At 38.6% G+C, this 18863-nt stretch overlaps 1 protein-coding gene across 4 annotated transcripts in view; it reads left to right on the forward strand.

Moving 5' to 3' along the window:
• Positions 1 to 18863, forward strand: part of LOC117723360 (coiled-coil domain-containing protein 7A-like) — an 86983-nt gene that overhangs the window by 9808 nt on the left and 58312 nt on the right. For all 4 annotated transcript variants that reach the window (XM_076916075.1, XM_076916076.1, XM_034522934.2 and 1 more), the window contains exon 5: positions 2404 to 2487. In XM_076916075.1, coding sequence (XP_076772190.1) covers positions 2404 to 2487 — 84 coding nt within the window. The remainder of the gene's footprint in view (positions 1 to 2403; positions 2488 to 18863) is intronic.

Below are 18863 nucleotides of genomic sequence, written 5' to 3' on the forward strand. Positions count from 1 at the left end.
ATTTTCTTATCTGGACTTACAGTGGTTTGTGGGTTGTAGTAGATAATAGTGGTAAAAACAGAAGACCTTGTTGCATTCCAGTAGCTGTGTTTAGACAAGGCTAAAAATGTAATTTCGTGCTTAGCCCCAACAACAAAAACAAGAATGAAGGGACTAGCTACTTCTACCGAGTAGCTGGTACAATTTTTCTCTCCATTTAGCCTAGTGATTCATCCTCAGTGTGGGAAGTGGAAAACCAGTTTTCACTGCCACACTGTTCTTCAGCTGTGCTGTACTATCAGGTAATGGTAAGAACATTGGTCACTGCATGACTTATGCACATAACTAGACTCATCTTATGCATCAGAGTTCCTTCCCCACAGAAATTGTTAGAGCTTATCTAACATTGAGGAAGGATCAATCTTCCAAGTTTCAGGAGATATTTGAATGTATAAATTTTTCTCACTTCCTGAGTCTAAGGAACTGCCTTCTTCCTTCTGGAAGGAACTTTTCAAATCTGAGGAAATCCTTGTGTAATAGCCCGAAAAACAGATAAATGCTCAACTGATTTTTCTTTGTCTTGCAATTCTGTCTGTCCATAGCAGAGTGCTTTGAGATTGTATATAGGTAAGACCATCCTGTTTCCTCCATGCCCACCACTTTAGATAGCTTGGGCTTTGGTTCTTTGTTTTTTTGGAGCTTGTTCTGTGGAATTCAGTTCCTCAAATTCTATGTTGTCTCATTTTCTGTTCCCTCACTGAAAAGTATGGAAGTTAATTTTTAGTTTTTCTTTTCGTGGATTTTTTTTTTTTTTTTTTTTTTTTTTTTTTTTTTTTTTTTGGTTTTCTGTCTTTTTCTTTGTGACAGTAGCAGTGGAGTTAGGTTTCTCATTTCTTTTTACATTTCAGTGCTAAATGACACCTTTAACTCCTTCTTAGGGGTATTCATACCAGTGTGATTCAGCAGTGTGATTTTGTTTCATTGAACTTTTGAACTTATTGGGACATATGCCTATCTTAAGAGACAAGGCATTTTATTATATCTTTGTGGTATCCTTATTTCAGTACCTTTTACTAGGTCTCATTTTTAATTTTTTGATATTAATTTTGTTAGAATTTCATATGTGACCGTCATATTTGCAACATTTCACCCTTCCTCTTCTCCCTTCAACTCCTACTATACCCTCTCTCAAATTCATGGCTTCTTATTCTTTAGTTAGTATTTTATAATATATATGGATGTATATATAATAAATTTATGTATATACAATAAACATAAAATGATCTGTACACAGCTCATTAAATTCCTTATGTTTGAATAACCTTTCAGAGGGCTTATCCCTGGAGAAGAATCAGTTTCCCTCACTCAGTATCTATTCATTCCCTACATCTCTTCATTTAGGATTAGGGCCCAGTGAGATTTTCCTCATCTACTTGTCATATCAGATAGTGGTTGCTTTTTCATATCTTATTGAGGCGACTCTATTGTTGAGATTTTATGTGGCACAACTTCTTGTCAAATATGGAAGATGTTATTTTACAGCAGATATCCTGGACCTCTGGCTCTTACAGTATGTTTGCTCCCTCTTCTACATACATGCACACAGGCACACATATGCATGCATACACAAATGAACCTTAAATTTTTTGAGACAATACATCACTAAGTTTCCTTGAATATTCCCTGGAGTTCAATATGGCCTGAAACTTGAAATCTCCTGCCTCAACCTTCCAAGTGCTGGAATAGTACATATGTTACATCAGATTTGTTCCTGTGAATATTATTAATGGTTGTTCTTCAGTGGACACCTTCTTCTGTGAGAATCTTAACTGGAAATAAGTGTGTAAGATTCATTTAATATGGGTTAGTTTCCTGTATAGAAATATCTACCAGAAGATATTTAACCATTGCACTGTATTGATGATTGGCTACTAGTAGGTAACACTGAAATTATATTTACAGTCAAAAGTTGTAGTTCACATTCTTTTCTATTTTTGTGATGCTGGGGCTGGAACCTATGTCTTTGGGTTTTCTGGACAACTGCTCTACCACTGAGCTTCATCCATAGTCATACATAACCTTTCTAACATGTTCAATTCTACACACTATAACACAGTAGTTCTTTTCTTTAGACCATCATAAAAGTAGGAGTGTAAGGCTGGGTTGCTCGATCTCTGCAGTTGTATAGATGAGAAGAGGAAAACATGTTGTGTCCTCACGCTCAGGATACACACATTTCATTTCTAGGAGGGTTTGCTGGGATAACATTTGAAACATGGCTTCTTGCCACCCAAGGTTGAATCAGCAGAAATTACACAGAACCAAAATATTTTCCAAATACAGTTAAATAGATTAAGAAATAAGTGGATATACAAGTGGGCTCTAAAATTAAAAGTAACTCTGTTTTGTGATTCTTTCTGCAAGGTTGGTGATGATATGAATTCATTCTTGTTGTGCTGTTCACAATTTGCAGCTCAGCTGGAGGAAGCAGTTAAGGAAGAACGTGTCGTATGTATTCCAAGTTGTGTCTGGTGTAAACTATGAGAACTTTTATAGGTTGTAGAAACTGTGAGATGACATCCAGTAAGCAATATTAGCCTAGAACCAATCCTTTGGTGAATTACAAAAGTCATTAGAAATTTCTTTTTAAGTTTTCTTATTTTCAATGTAGACATATCTGTGGATTTTTCTTTTAAAACAGTATCTACACAGTATTTTCAAATATGATCTCTATGTTTTAGTTTCATTTTTAAAATAAGCCTGTATTATCAAAATCATGTTATGATTAATGTTACTTTAAAAACAAAAATAATTTTTAAAAATGATCACCATAGTACTAATTTCTACTATGAAAAAATAATATTAGCACAGTTATGGTTGACTTTCTGCTTTTCCTTACATATTATTATTTTTCCCAATATGTTATTTCATATATATATATATAATTTTTCAAAAATGAAATAATGTGTGGCAAGAAAGACAGCTCAGTGTTTAAGAATATTTGTTGCAGGCTGGAGAGATGGCTCAGAGTTTAAGAGCACTGACTGCTCTTCCAGAGGTTCTGAGTTCAATTCCCAGCAACCACATGGTGGCTCACAACTATCTGTATGGGCCCTGATACCCTCTTCTGGTGTGTCTGAGGTCAACCACAGTGTACTACTCATATTCATAAAATAAATAATTTTTTTTTAAAAAAGTGTTGCTCTGGCAGAAGAATCAGAATTGGTTCCCAGTACTTCATGGCCACTCACACTCATGTGTAGCTCTAGTTCCAGGAGCTTCAGCACACTCTTCTGTACTCTGCAGGGACACATGTAATATATATTCACAAACATTCACATGAGAAAACCACACAAAATAAAAATGAAAATTTGAAATTTTAAATGAAATCACATTTTGCTCATTTCCAAATATACTTTAAGTTTTAAAACATACCATGGTCATTATATTTACAAAACATTTTGGAGTGGTTAAAGCTGGTTATTGTATAGTATTTTTCTTTTGTAACCTGAAAAATAGACTCCTGTTTATATGTGAGTGTGTTTCTATATACACTATATAGTCAATAATGCATAATGTCATGTACTTTATACTCTGTAATTTATATACATGTTCAACTTCATTTGTAGTGTTGTTTAACTGACATCAATTGTTGTAGGCTTTGATTTCTCAAAACCTACTTTATTTAGGGTTCTTAAATGCTTTAACCTCTATTCTGGCCCACCGAAAAGGATTATTAGAGAAAGTGGTTGTGGACCTGTTTAGAACTAGTTCCTTGGAGAAATTCCACTCTTCTTTGTCAGATACTAGCAGTCTAGTCCAATAGAAAACACCAAACAAGAATTCGTAGCAACAGCATAATCCAACAGAAACAGCAAGGCCCCACAGAAGTGGCCAGAACCAGCCAGAATAACACCAAAAGTTGTTTGGTACATTTTTCACTACAAAGTCAAGACCAGAAAAGACCAGTGAAGACCAGTAAAACATTGATTGGGCTAGCAAAGCAGGAACATCCTCTCATTGTGGGGTTCTATTTATATTCTTTCTAAACATCACATGCCCTCTCCATGTCTGTTTTCAGCAAAACCTCACAAAACCTTTCAAAAGACAGCTTCCAGAAAAACATCATGTGACACAACTGAGTTTTTAAAGAAACCACTAAATTCCATTTCAATTTGTCTTTGCCTTTTCCCCTTTTCTCCTCTGATCATCTGTTTCATAATTCCTATGACTGTTTTGTCTCAATGGCTAATTCTTCTATTTTGTGCTTCTGCTCTGCATGTTACTGTACTGATACAAATGTTCTTACTACTTTTTGTTTATATTTTCCAATTAAATATTTACCCCTTTAAATACTTCTAACATTATTTTATGTTCATTTCTAATTGAAGAAAAAATATTTCAAAACTTAAAGTTCTCAGTACTCCAAACGATATTTTACCATATGAAGATGGAACTATAGACCTGTAGAACAAGTAGAGAAACCAGAAGATGAAGAGAATGCTTCATTGGTAAAGTGCCTGCCTGTTGCATAAGAATGAGGATCTGAGGTAGATCCCCAACATCTATATAAAATCTGGTTAGTACACACCTACAAGCCTAATACTGGGATAAAGGATAGAGATGGATGGATCCATAGAGCCAGCTGGTCATCCAATCTAGCTAATTGGTAAACTCCAGGATCATCAAAATACAAATCATAATGATAAGAAAATACAAGACATATTAGGAAAGATTGATTACCTCAAATATATTAAAATTAAAGCATGAGTCTATTGTTTCTTTTTTTTTTTTTTTTTTTAATCACCCTCACCTGGTCTTTGTGGCTGAAGCAGACACCTAGGTGGTACCATATCCCATGTAGGCACCATATCCCGAGACATCCTAGAGGAGCAACTGAACTCAGAGCAGCGGGTAAAAACAATTGTCTACTACCCTACGCCCCAGAGCTACAACTGGGAGCAGGGGGCACTCAGGTCCCACCAGGCACCCAAACCCCAACCCTGCAGAATACCACTCCCCTTCTGCCACTTGCCTTGTCCTGGTGGCTGGGGCAGACACTTAGCTGGTCTGCTAGCATGAAGATGCCATATCCCAAGACATCCTAGAAGTGTCACTGAACTCAGAGCAGCGGACACCATATCTCGAGACATTCTAGAGGAGCCACTGAACTCATAGAGGTGGACACCATATCCTGAGACATCCTAGAAGAGCCACTGTACTCAGAGCAGCTGGAGCCCAGGATCACAGGATCACAGAGACATCTGGACCCTGAGGAGTTCTGACACAAGAAATATAACAGGAAGGGCAGGCTCCAGTCAGAGGCAGTGAGTACAGGTAGAACTAGAGTTAACCAGATGGCAAAAGGCAAGGGCAAGAATGTAAGCAACAGAAATCAAAGTTAGTTGGCATCATCAGAACCTAGTTCTCCCACCATAGCAAGCCCTGAACACCCCATCACACCAGAAAAGCAGGATTCAGAATTAAAATCACTTCTCATGATGATGATAGAGGACTTTAAGAAGGACATAAATAACACTCTCAAAGAATTTGAGGAGAACACAGGTAAACATGTAGAAGCCCTTAAAGAGGAAACACAAAAATCCCTTAAAGAATTGCAAGAAAACACAACCAAACAGGTGAAGGAATTAAACAAAACCATCCAGGACCTAAAAATGGAAGTAGAAACAATCAAGAAATCTCAAAGGGAGACTACCCTGGAGATAGAAAACTTAGGAAAAATATCAGGAGTCATGGATGCAAGCATCACCAACTGAATACAAAAGATAGAAGAGAGAATCTCATGTGCAGAAAATACCATGGAAAACATTGACACAACTGTCAAAGAAAATGCAAAATGCAAAAAGCTCCTAACCCAAAACATTCAGGAAATCCAGGACACAATGAGAAGACCAAACCTAAAGATAATAGGTGTAGATGAGGATGAAGATTCCCAACTTAATGGGCCAGTAAATATCTTCAACAAAATTATAGAAGAAAACTTCTCTAACCTAAAGAACAAGATGTCCATAAATACACAAGAAGCCTACAGAACTCCAAATAGACTAGACCAGAAAAAAATTCTTCCCATCACATAATAATCAAAACATCAAATGTACAAAACAAAGAAAAATACTAAAAGCAGTAAGGGAAAAAGATAAAGTAACATATAAAGGCAGATCTATCAGAATTATTCCAGACTTCTTACCAGAGACTATAAAAGCCAGAAGATCCTGGACTGATATCATACAGACCTTAAGAGAACACAAATGGCAGCCCAGACTACTATACCCAGCAGAACTCTCAATCAATATTGATGGAGAAACCAAGATATTTCATGACAAAACCAAATTTACACAATATCTTCCCACAAATTCAGCACTTCAATGGTTAATTGATGGAAAACTCCAACACAAGGAAGGAAACTACAATCAACAAAAACCAAGAAAATAATCTTCCAACAGCCTCAAAAGAAGATAGTTACACAATCATAATTCCACCTCTAATAACAAAAGTAATAAGAAGCAACAATTATTTTTCCTTAATATCATTTAGTATCAATGAACTCAATTCTCCAATAAAAAAACATAGACTATCAGACTGCATACATAAACAGGACCCAGAATTTTGCTGCCTACAAGAAACATACCTCCGTGAAAAAGACAGACACTACCTCAGAGTAAAAGGATGGAAAAGAATCTTCTAAGCAAATGGTCCCAAGAAACAAGCTGGAGTAGCAATTCTAATATCAAATAAAATAGATTTTCAACCAAAAGTAATAAAAAAAAATAAGGAAGAACACTTTATACTCATCAAAGGAAAAATCTACCAAGATGAACTCTCAATTCTAAACATCTACGCCCCAAATGCAAGGGCACCCACATATATAAAAGAAACTTTACTAAAGCTCAAAACATATATTGTACCTCACAAAATAATAGTGGGGGATTTCAACACCCCACTCTCAGCAATGGACAGATCATGGAAACAAAAACTAAACCGAGACACAATGAAACTAACAGAAGTTATGAACCAAGTGGATTTAACTGATAACTATAGAACATTTCAACCTAAAACAAAAGAATATACCTTTTTCTCAGCACCTCATGGTACCTTCTCCAAAATAGACAATATAATTGGTCACAAAACAGGCCTCAATAGATACAAAAAGATTGAAATAATCCCTTCCACCCTATCAGACCACCATGGACTAAAGCTGGTCTTTAATAATGACAAAAACAATAAAAAGCCCACATACACATGGAGACTGAACAACACTCTACTCAATGATGACTTGGTCAAGGAAAAAATAAAGAAATTGAAGACTTCTTAGAATTTAATAAAAATGAGGACACATCATACCAAAACTTGTGGGACTCCCTGAAAGCAGTACTAAGAGGAAAAATCATAGCTCTAAGTGCCTACAAAAAGAAGCTGGAGAGAGCATACACTAACAACTTGACAGCACACCTGAAAGCGTTAGTACAACAAGAAGCAAATACACCCAAGAGGAGTAGACGGCAGGAAATAATCAAACTCAGGGCTGAAATCAACCAAGTAGAAACAGAAAGAACTATACAAAATATCGACAAAACCAGGAGCTGGTTCTTTGAGAAAAGCAACAAGATAGATAAACCCTTAGCCAGACTAACCAAAGGGCACAGAGACAGTATTCAAATTAATAAAATCAGAACTGAAAAGGGAGACATAACAACAGAAACTGAGGAAATTTAAAAAATCATCAGATCCTACTACAGAGGCCTATACTCAACAAAACTGAAAAATCTTGAAGAAATGGACAATTTCCTAGACAGATGCCAGGTACCAAAATTAAATCAGGAGCAGATAAACCATCTAAACAGTCCCATAACCCCTAAAAAAATAGAAGCAGTCATTAAAAGTCTCCTCACCGGGCAGTGGTGGCGCACACCTTTAATCCCAGCACTTGGGAGGCAGAGGCAGGTGGATTTCTGAGTTTGAGGCCAGCCTGGTCTACAGAGTGAGTTCCGGAACAGCCAGGGCTACACAGAGAAACCCTGTCTCAGAAAAAAAAAAGTCTTCTAACCAAAACAAGATCAGGACCAGATGGTTTTAGTGCAGAATTCTATCAGACCTTCCAGGAAGACTTAATACCAATTCTCTTCAAACTATTCCACAGAATAGAAACAGAAGGAACACTACCCAATTCGTTCTATGAAGCTACAATTACACTCATACCTAAACCTCACAAAGACTCAACAAAGAAAGAGAACTTCAGACCAATCTCTCTTATGAATATTGATGCAAAAATACTCAATAAAATTTTCACAAACCGAATCCAACAACACATCAAAAAAAAAAAAATCATCCATCAAGGTCAAGTAAGCTTTATCCCAGGAATGCAGGGATGGCTCAATATTTGGAAATCCATCAATGTAATCCACTACATTAACAAACTCAAAAAAAAAAAAAAAACCACCTGATCATCTCACTAGATGCTGAGAAAGCATTTGACAAAATTCCACATCCCTTCATGCTAAAAGTCTTGGAAAGATCAGGAATTCAAGGCCCATACCTAAACATAGTAAAAGCAATATACAGCAAGCCAGTAGCCAACATCAAACTAAATGGAGAGAAACTTGAAGAAATCCCACTAAGATCAGGGACTAAACAAGGCTGCCCACCCTCACCCTACCTATTCAATATAGTACTGAAAGTCCTAGCTAGAGCAATTAGACAACAAAAGGAAGTCAAAGGGATACAGATAGGAAAGGAAGAAGTCAAAATTTCACTATTTGCAGATGATATGATAGTATACTTCAGTGACCCTAAAACTTCCACCAGAGAACTCCTAAACCTGATAAACAACTTCAGCAAACTGGATGGAGATAATATCAACTCAAACAAATCAGTAGCCTTCCTCTACTCAAAGGATAAACAGGCTGAGAAAGAAATTAGGGAAATGACACCCTTCACAATAGCCACAAATAAAATAAAATATCTTGGAGTGAATCTAACCAAGCAAGTAAAAAATCTGTATGACAAGAATTTCAGCCGGGCGTTGGTGGCGCACGCCTTTAATCCCAGCACTTGGGAGGCAGAGGCAGGCGGATTTCTGAGTTCGAGGCCAGCCTGGTCTACAGAGTGAGTTCCAGGACAGCCAGGGCTACACAGAGAAACCCTGTCTCGAAAAACAAACAAACAAACAAACAAACAAAAAAGAATTTTAAATCTCTGAAGAAAGAAATAGATCTCAGAAGATGGAAAGATCTTCCATGCTCCTGGATTGGCAGGATTAACTTAGTAAAAATGGCCACCTTGACAAAAGCAATCTACAGATTCAGTGCAATCCCCATCAAAATTCCAACTCAATTCTTCATGGAGATAGAGAAATTCGCATATTCATTTGGAGTAACAAAAAACCCAGGATAGTAAGAACTATTCTTGACAATACAAGAACTTCTGGTGGAATCATCATCCCTGACTTCAAACTGTACTACATAGCAATAGTGATAAAAACTGCATGGTATTGGTACAGAGACAGGCAAGAAGATTAATGGAATAGGATTGAAGATCCAGAGATGAACCCACACACCTATGGTCACTTGATCTTTGGCAAAGGACCTAAAGCCATCCAGTGGAAAAAGGACAGCATTTTCAACATTTTCTAGTGCTGGCTGAACTGGAGGTCAGCATATAGAATGCAAATCAATCCATTTTTATCCCCTTGTACAAAGCTCAAGTTCAAGTGAATAAAGGACCTTCACATAAAACCAGATACACTGAAACTAATAGAAGAGAAGGTGGGGAAGACCTTCAAATACCTAGGCACGGGGTTGGGGAGGGGAGGAAGTTCCTGAACAGAACAGCAATGGCTTATACTTTAAGATTAAGAATTGACAAATGGGCTCTCTCCTCCAGCCAAGCAAGATGCCCAAAGGAAAGAAGGCCAAGGGGAAGAAGGTGCCCCCGGCCCCCACCATTGTCAAGAAACAGGAGACCAAAAAGGTGTTCAATCTGTTGTTCAAGAAAAGGCCCAAGAACTTAGGCATTGGGCAGGACATCTAGCCCAAAAGAGATCTAACACGCTTTGGTAAGTGGCCCCGATACATTAGGCTGCAGTGGCAAAGAGCCATCCTCTATAAGCAGCTCAAAGTACCTCCTGCCATCAACCAGTTCACCCAGGCCCTGGACAGGCAAACAGCTACTCAGCTTCGTAAGCTTGCCCACAAGTACAGGCCAGAGATAAAGCAAGAGAAGAAGCACAGGCTTCTGGCCCGTGCTGAGAAGAACAAAGGGGACATCCCAACTAAGAGACCACCTGTCCTCCGAGCAGGAGTCAATAGTGACCACCTTGGTGGAGAACAAGAAGGCTCAGCTGGTGGTGATTGTCCATGATGTAGACCCCATTGAGCTGGTAGTTTTCCTGCCTGCCCTGTGTTGAAAGATGGGGGTGCCCTACTGCATCATCAAGGGACAGGCCAGGCTGGGGCACCTGGTCCACAGGAAGACTTGCACCACTGTTGCCTTCACACAAATTAACTCGGAAGACAAGGGTACTCTAGCTAAGCTGGTGGAAGCTATTAGGACCAATTATAATGACAGATGTGATGAGATCCGCCGCCACTGAAGAGGCAATGCCTGGGTCCTAAGTCTGTGACTCGCATTGCCAAATGCAAAGAAAAGGCAAAGAAAAGAAAAGGCAAAGGCTAAAGAACTTGCCACTAAACTGGGTTAAAAATGTACACTTGAGTTTTCTGTACATAAATATAATTACAAAATTATCTTCCAAAAAAAAAAAAAAAAAAGAAGAAGAAGAATTGACAAATGGGACCTCAAAAAATTGCAAAGCTTCTGTAAGGCAAAGGACACTGTCAATAGGACAAAACAGCACCCAACAGATTGGGAAAAGAACATTCCCAATCCTACATCTGGTAGAGGGCTAATATCTAATATATACAAAGAAATTAGACTCCAGACAAACAAATAACCCTATTAAAAATGGGGTACAGAGCCAAACAAAAAAATTCTCAACTGAGGAAACTCGAGTAGCCAAGAAGCACCTTAAGAAATGCTCAACATCCTTAGTCATCAAGGAAATGAAAATAAAACAACCCTGAGATTCCACCTCACACCAGTCAGAATGGCTAAGATCAAAAACTCAGGTGACAGTAGATGCTGGCGAGGATGTGAAGAAAGAGGAACACTACTCCATTGTTGGTGGGATTGCAAACTGGTACAACCACTCTGGAAATCAGTCTGGCGGTTCCTCAGAAAATTGAATATAGAATTACCTGAGGACCCAGCTATACTACTCCTGGGCATATACCCAGAAGATGCTCCAACACATAACAAGGACATATGCTCCATTATGTTCATAGCAGCCTTATTTATAATAGCCAGAAGCTGGAAAGAACCCAAATGTCCTTCAACAGAGGAATAGATACAAAAAATGTGGTACATTTACACAATGGGGTATTACTCAGCTATTAAAAACAATGAATTCAAGAAATTCTTAAGTGAACCACCGGTGGCTCGGCCCTTAAGGCGCCCGCCCGCAGAGGGCGCACCGTCTCTTGGTTCGAGTCCCACCTTCCCGTTTCCCGCGTCTCGTGGGAAAAAAAAAAAAAAAAAAAGAAATTCTTAGGTAAATTCTTAGTTTCCATCGAACTAGAAAATATCATCCTGAGTGAGGTAACCCAATCACAAAAGAGCACACATGGTATTTACTCACTGATAAGTGGATATTAGCCCAAAAACTTGAAATAGCCAAGATTCAACTCACAAACCACATCAAGCTCATGAAGAAGGAAGACCAAGTATGGATGCCTCAGTCTTACTTAGAAGGAGTAACAAAAATACTCAAGGGAGCAAATATGGAGACAAAGTGTGGGACAGAAACTGAAGGAGGGGCCGTCCAGAGACCATTCCACTTGGGTATCCATCCCATGTGCAGTCACCAAAGGTAGACACTGATGTGGATGGCAGGGAGTGCATGCTGACAGGAGCCTGATATAGCTGTCTCCTTAGAGGTCTGCCAGAGTCTGACATATTCAGAGGCAGATGCTCACACCTAACCATTGAACTGATCATGGGGTTCCCAATGGAGGAGTTAGAGAGAAGACTGAGGGAGCTGAAAGGGTTTGTGGCCCCATGAGTAGAGCAACAATACCAACCAACCAGAGCTCCCCAGAGTCTAAACCACCAGCCTGGGAGCACATAGGGAGGGACCCATGACTCCATCTGTATATGTAGGGGAGGATGGCCTTGATGGGCATAGGTGGGAGAGGAGATCCTTGGTCCCATGAAGGCTGAACACCCAGTGGGGGAAAATTCGAGGGTGGGGAGGTGGGAGTGGGGGGGTAAGTGGGAGCACATCCTCATAGAATCAGGAGGTGGGGGATGGGATAGGAGGTTCCTGGGTGGTGGGGGGATCGCACATTTACTTCTGGTGGTACCCTGTATCTCTATGACTCTGCAAACATTCCTTTAAAAAAAAAAACCAATGTTTACAAATACTGTGCTTATCTAGATCATTACTTTCAGAAAATCATTTGATATTTCAACTTTAAATATGTGGTGCTTTGAATGAAAATTACTCCTATAGCTCATATTTGGTTGCCACTATTTTGGGAAAGATTAGGATGTGGGCCTTTGTTGGAGAAAGCATGTCACCGTATTTTTGAAGTTTGTAGATTCAGAAGGATCCTATCATTACCAATGTGCTTTCTCTGCCTCCTGCTTTTGGATCAAGATGGAGGCTCCCAGCTTTCTTCCTGCTATCTTTGCTCCACCCTCACAGAGTCTGTCTGAGATTGTAAGGCCTTTGTCATGCTAATTAGATGATAATTCTAAAGCTAAAGTTATACTATGTTCATTCTATAGGTATCTATTTACTTTTTAATGCTATTCTTTTATGTCCAAAAACTTTCAATTAGTAACAACATAGATTTTGAATGAGAAAAGTGCTTAATTCATATCTTAAAATACATATAAATTTGCAGAAAATATATAAATTGTATTCAAAGATTATTGTTGAAATTTTTAAATGAATAATGGAAGTCTTTACAATGAAGGAGTATTATAGAGTAAGATAGCAAGTTTTTCAACTTAAAAATGTTTTCTCTTTTCTTTTTTTGGTGGGTGAGTGGGTACAAGAGTGGGAGAGTAGGCCTGGAAGGGATGGGAAACAGGTGTGATGGGGTTTATTAGATGTAATTTTTAATTAATTAATAAAAATATTATCTTTAGGAAAATAATAAATACTAATATTGGTTGAAATTCAGATAACTGTTAAAGTAACTACTTTGGAGCAGAAAAATGGGAGAGATTTACTACATTTACTGAAAGGGCCTGCTCAGCCCATTTTGTCTCCACTCAGAAACTAGGCCACAAGCCATCTGTTCCAGCAGAAGTCCCCAAAGTCCAGGAGCAAGACAAAAAAATCCCCCACCCGAGGAAGAGCCAGATGATAGCCATATGAATGGGAGATATCTTGACTCAGAATAGACCTGTCCTGGACAGCACATCCTGTGGTTAATTATTCATGAAGCAGGAAAGCAGCCCATTTGGGCATCCTGGCACCCATCAGTGAGGCTTTAGATTACCTAACCCTAACAATGTAATAATGAAATGTTTACCTATCTTAAGTCTAAGTCATTTTGCTTTTGTAGGTGACCTGCCTGTCTGAGTTGTTCTGAGGCTAGAAGCTGCTGTCTCAGGCATTTAGTACCTCATAGTACAACAAAGGGATTAAGTAAAATAGCCTTTGTTATGTCTCTGCAGGAACCGCACAGCTATAAGTCAAAGCCTGTTAGTTGAAGTCTCAGGATAATAAAAGGGGAGGAAAGCCTGTCTCTGCTCTTTGTCCTCAGAACTCATACTTCTTTCAGAGTGCATGATCACATGGTAAAAGTTTACTACAAGTTTGCATATACATTCAGGTCATAAACTATCTTGTAGTGATGCTATATAGACATATAGATGGCTTAAGTCTTAATGATGATGATTCTGTAAGAATTCCTAAAATTATATCAGTGATTATTAAGCTCTTTTATAATGGGACTGCTATTAAGTCCCTTTCTTATAGTTAAAATTGCAGTGAGAACTCCGCCAGTCTCCCAAGTGTCATCAGTTAATTGCTCTTAGATAGTAACCAGACTTTCTCCTTCTCAGAGCATGAGGTTTACAACAGAGAATGTGTACATGCATGTCCACTGAGAGTAATTATCTGACTAAATATTCATCATCTGTCACTAGCTCTACAGGTTCATGTAGAGTTAAAGACCATAACTAAGTTATTCCTGAAGTTTTGTGTAGATAAACCCAATCAATATCTTCTGTCCTTCTACCTGTAGTAAATCCTTAGTTCCCTTTTTATGATCTTTGGTTAACAGTTTTACAACCTCTTGAAATGTATTCTAACTTTTAGATGCCTGTTGGCTGTCTCAGAAGCAATTAACTCATGACACTTGAAGGCTAGCAGAGTTGCCATCACAGTTTTGACATCAGAAAGGATCTAATAGCTTTCTTATTATTTAAAAGAGGCCTGAATGTCCTTGTCTGGGTCACCATTTCGAAGCAGTGGTGATCCCTTCATGCTAGTGCTTCTGCAGAATAAATGCTCTATTGTTCTTGCACACTATTTGAATATGGGGTCCTCCTTCAGTGACTCTCAAACCCTAACAATACAATGCTGTGAGGCCTCCACCTAAGAGTAACTCAAAGCATTTCATCATTGTGATAAAAAAAAAAAAAACTGGTTGCTTCCACATGCCCCAGACAACCCATTTGTATATTTTCCCCACAAATTCTTCTTCTCATAATCAGTGCTTTGCCACCATCATTTCTTTAAAGAGGCAGAGATGAAAGTTAAACAAAGTATAATGTACAAAAACTATGATTCCTTTTCCCCTTTTTTTTCCTCTTTAACTGAAAATAGATTATTGTCTCATACAATATATTCTGCTTACAGTATATACAGGCTTCACTCATCCCAGTTTCTCCCCACTTCCCCTTCCATATAGATGTACTCCCTTTTTGTTTCTCCTTTCTTTCTTTCTTTTTTTTTTTTAAAGAGGGCTGACGTTTTATTAAGGATGTTGGTTCTAACCACTTTTCTTTTTTCCCCCTCTTTTATTGGATATAATATTCACATGTCAAATTTTACCCCCTTACCGTATTCCCCCCACCACCAGGAACCCCTTATACCATCCCACCTCCTCCTGCTTCTATGAGGATATGCACCCCCTACCTTCACTCCCCCTCCCCACTCTCAGATTCCCCAACCCCCCCCTCAGTGTTCAGCCTTCATGGGACCAAAGATTTCCTCTCCCACCTATGCCCAACAAGGCCATCCTCCCCTACATATACAGCTGGAGTCATGTGTCCCTCCATATGTGCTCCTAGGCTGGTGGTTTTAGACCCTGGGGAGCTCTGGCTGGTTGGTATTGTTGCTCTCCTCATGGGGCCACCAACCTTTCCGGCTCCTTCAGTTTACTCTCTAACTTCTCCATTGGGAACCTTTGATCAGATTAATGGTTAGCTGGGAGTATCTGCCTCTGGGTATGTCAGACTCTGGGGGACCTCTAAGGAGACAGCTATATCAGGCTGCTGTCAGCTTTCCCTTCCTGCCATCCTTATCAGCGTCTATTTTTGGTGACTGCACCTGGAATGAATACCCAGGTGGAATGGTCTCCATACAACCTCTCCTTCAGATTCTGTCCCACACTTTGTCTCCATATTTGCTCTCTTGAGTGTTTAGTTACTCCTTCTAAGAAAGACCTAGGCATCCTCACTTGTTCTTTCTTCTTCATGAGCTTCATGTGGTCTGTTAGTTGAATCTTTGTTGTTTCAAACTTTTGGGCTAATCTCCGCTTATCAGTGAGTAAATACCATGTGTGCTCTTTTGTGATTGGGTTACCTCACTCAGGATGATATTTTCTAGTTCCATCCATTTACCTAAGAATTTCATGAATTCATTATTTTTAATAGCTGAGTAATATTCCATTGTGTAAATGTACCACATTTTTTGTATCCATTCCTCTGTTGAAGGATATCTGGGTTCTTTCCAGCTTCTGGCTATTATAAATAAGGCTGCTATGAACGTAATGGAGCATATGTCTTTGTTATATGTTGGGGCATTTTCTGGGTATATGCCCAGGAGTGGTATAGCTCGGTGGTTTTGATTTGCATTTTCCCAATGACTAAGGATGTTGAGCATTTCTTAAGGTGTTTCTTGGCCATTCGTGTTTCCTCAGTTGAGAATTCTTTGTTCAGCTCTGTACCCCATTTTTTAATGGGGTTATTTTGTTGTTTGGCGTCTAATTTCTTGAGTTCTTTGTATATATTCGATATTAGCCCTCTATCGGATCTAGGATTGGTAATGATCTTTTCCCAATCTGTTGGTTGCCATTTTGTCTTGTTGACAGTGTCCTTTGCCTTACAGAAGCTTTGCAATTTGATGAGGTCCCATTTCTTGATCTTAGAGCATAAGCCATTGGTGTTCCGTTCAGGAACTTTTCTCCTGTGCCTAGGTATTCGAGGGTCTTCCCCAACTTCTCTTCTATTAGTTTCAGTGTATCTGGCTTTATGTGAAGGTCCTTTATCCACTTGGAGTTGAGCTTTGTACAAGGGGATAAGAATGGATTAATTTGTATTCTTCTACGTGTTGACCTCCAGTTGAGCCAGCACCACTTGTTGAAAATGCTGACCTTTTTCCACTGGATGGTTTTAGCTCCCTTGTCAAAGATCAAGTGACCATAGGTGTGTGGGTTCATTTCTGAGTCTTCAATTCTATTCTATTAATCTTCCTGCCTGTCTCTGTACCAATACCATGCAGTTTTTATCACTACTGCTCTGTAGTACAGTCTGAGGTCAGGGATGGTGATTCCCCCAGAAGTTCTTTTATTGTTGAGAATAGTTCTCACTATCCTAGGTTTTTTGTTATTCCAAATGAATTTGTAAATTGCTCTTTCTATCTCTATGAAGAATTGATTTGGAATTTTGATGGGGATTGCATTGAACCTGTAGATTGCTTTTGGCAAGATGGCCATTTTTACTAACTTAATCCTGCCAATCCAGGAGCATGAGAGATCTTTCCATCTTCTGAGATCTTCTTCTACTTCTTTCTTCAGAGACTTGAAGTTCTTGTCATAAAGATCTTTCACTTGCTTGGTTAGAGTCACACCAAGATATTTTATTTTATTTGTGGCTATTGTGAAGGGTGTCATTTCCCTAATTTCTTTCTCAGCCTGTTTATCCTTTGAGTAGAGGAAGGTTACTGTTTGTTTGAGTTGATTTTATATCCAGCCACATTGCTAAAGTTGTTTATCAGGTTTAGGAGTTCTCTGGTGGAAGTTTTAGGGTCACTAAAGTATACTATCATATCATCTGCAAATAGTGAAATTTTGACTTCTTCCTTTCCTATCTGTATCCCTTTGACTTCCTTTTGTTGTCTAATTGCTCTAGCTAGGACTTTCAGTACTATATTGAATAGGTAAGGTGAGGGTGGGCAGCCTTGTCTAGTCCCTGATCTTAGTGGGATTTCTTCAAGTTTCTCTCCATTTAGTTTGATGTTGGCTACTGGCTTGCAGTATATTGCTTTTACTATGTTTAGGTATGGGCCTGGAATTCCTGATCTTTCCAAGACTTTTAACATGAAGGGATGTGGAATTTTTTCAAATGCTTTCTCAGCATCTAGTGAGATGACCACGTGTTTTCTTTGAGTTTGTTTATGTAGCGGATTACATTGATGGATTTCCGAATATTGAACCATCCCTGCATTCCTGGGATAAAGCCAACTTGATCTTGATGGATAATTGTTTTGATGTGTTGTTGGATTCGGTTTGTGAAAATTTTATTGAGTATTTTTGCATCAATATTCATAAGAGAGATTGGTCTGTAGTTCTCTTATTTTGTTGGGTCTGTGGTTTAGGTATGAGCATGATTGTAGCTTCATAGAATGAATTGGGTAGTGTTCCTTCTGTTTCTATTCTGTGGAATAGCTTGAAGAGAATTGGTATTAGGTCTTCCTTGAAGGTCTGATAGAATTCTGCACTGAAACCATCTGGCCCCGGACATTTTTTGGCGGGGAGATTTTTAATGACTGCTTCTATTTCTTTAGGAGTTATGGGACTGTTTGGATGGTTTATCTGCTCCTCGTTTAACTTTGGTACCTGGTATCTATTTAGAAAATTGTCCATTTCACCCTGATTTTCCAATTTTGTTGAGTATAGGCCTTTGTAGTAGGATCTGATGATTTTTTTAATTTCCTCTGTTTCTGTTGTTATGCCACCCTTTTCAGTTCTGATATTATTAATTTGAGTACTGTCTCTGCGCCCTTTGGTTAGTCTGGCTAAGGGTTTGTCTATCTTGTTGATTTTCTCAAAGAACCAGCTCCTGGTTTTGTTAATATTTTATATAGTTCTTTTTGTTTCAGTTTGGCTGATTTCAGCCCTGAGTTTGATTATTTCCTGCCATCTACTCCTCTTGGGTATATTAGCTTCTTTTTGTTCTAAAGCTTTCAGGTGTGCTGTCAAGTTGTTAATGTATGCTCTTTCCATTTTCTTTCTGTGGGCACTTAGAGCTATGATTTTTCCTCTTAGTACTGCTTTCAGGGAGTCCCACAAGTTTTGATATGATATGTCCTCATTTTCATTTAATTCTAAAAAGTCTTTCATTTCTTTCTTTATTTCTTCCTTGACCAAGTTATCATTGAGTAGAGCATTGTTCAGTTTCCAAGTGTATGTGGGCTTTCCATTGTTTTTGTCCATGTCAAAAACAAGTCTTAGTCCATGGTGGTCTGATAGGGTGGAAGGGATTATTTCAATCTTTTTGTATCTATTGAGGGCTGTTTTGTGACCAATTATATGGTCTGTTTTGGAGAAGGTACCATGAGGTGCTGA

This window comes from Arvicanthis niloticus, chromosome 18 (genome assembly GCF_011762505.2).
Source record: "Arvicanthis niloticus isolate mArvNil1 chromosome 18, mArvNil1.pat.X, whole genome shotgun sequence".
Lineage (NCBI taxonomy): Eukaryota > Metazoa > Chordata > Mammalia > Rodentia > Muridae > Arvicanthis > Arvicanthis niloticus.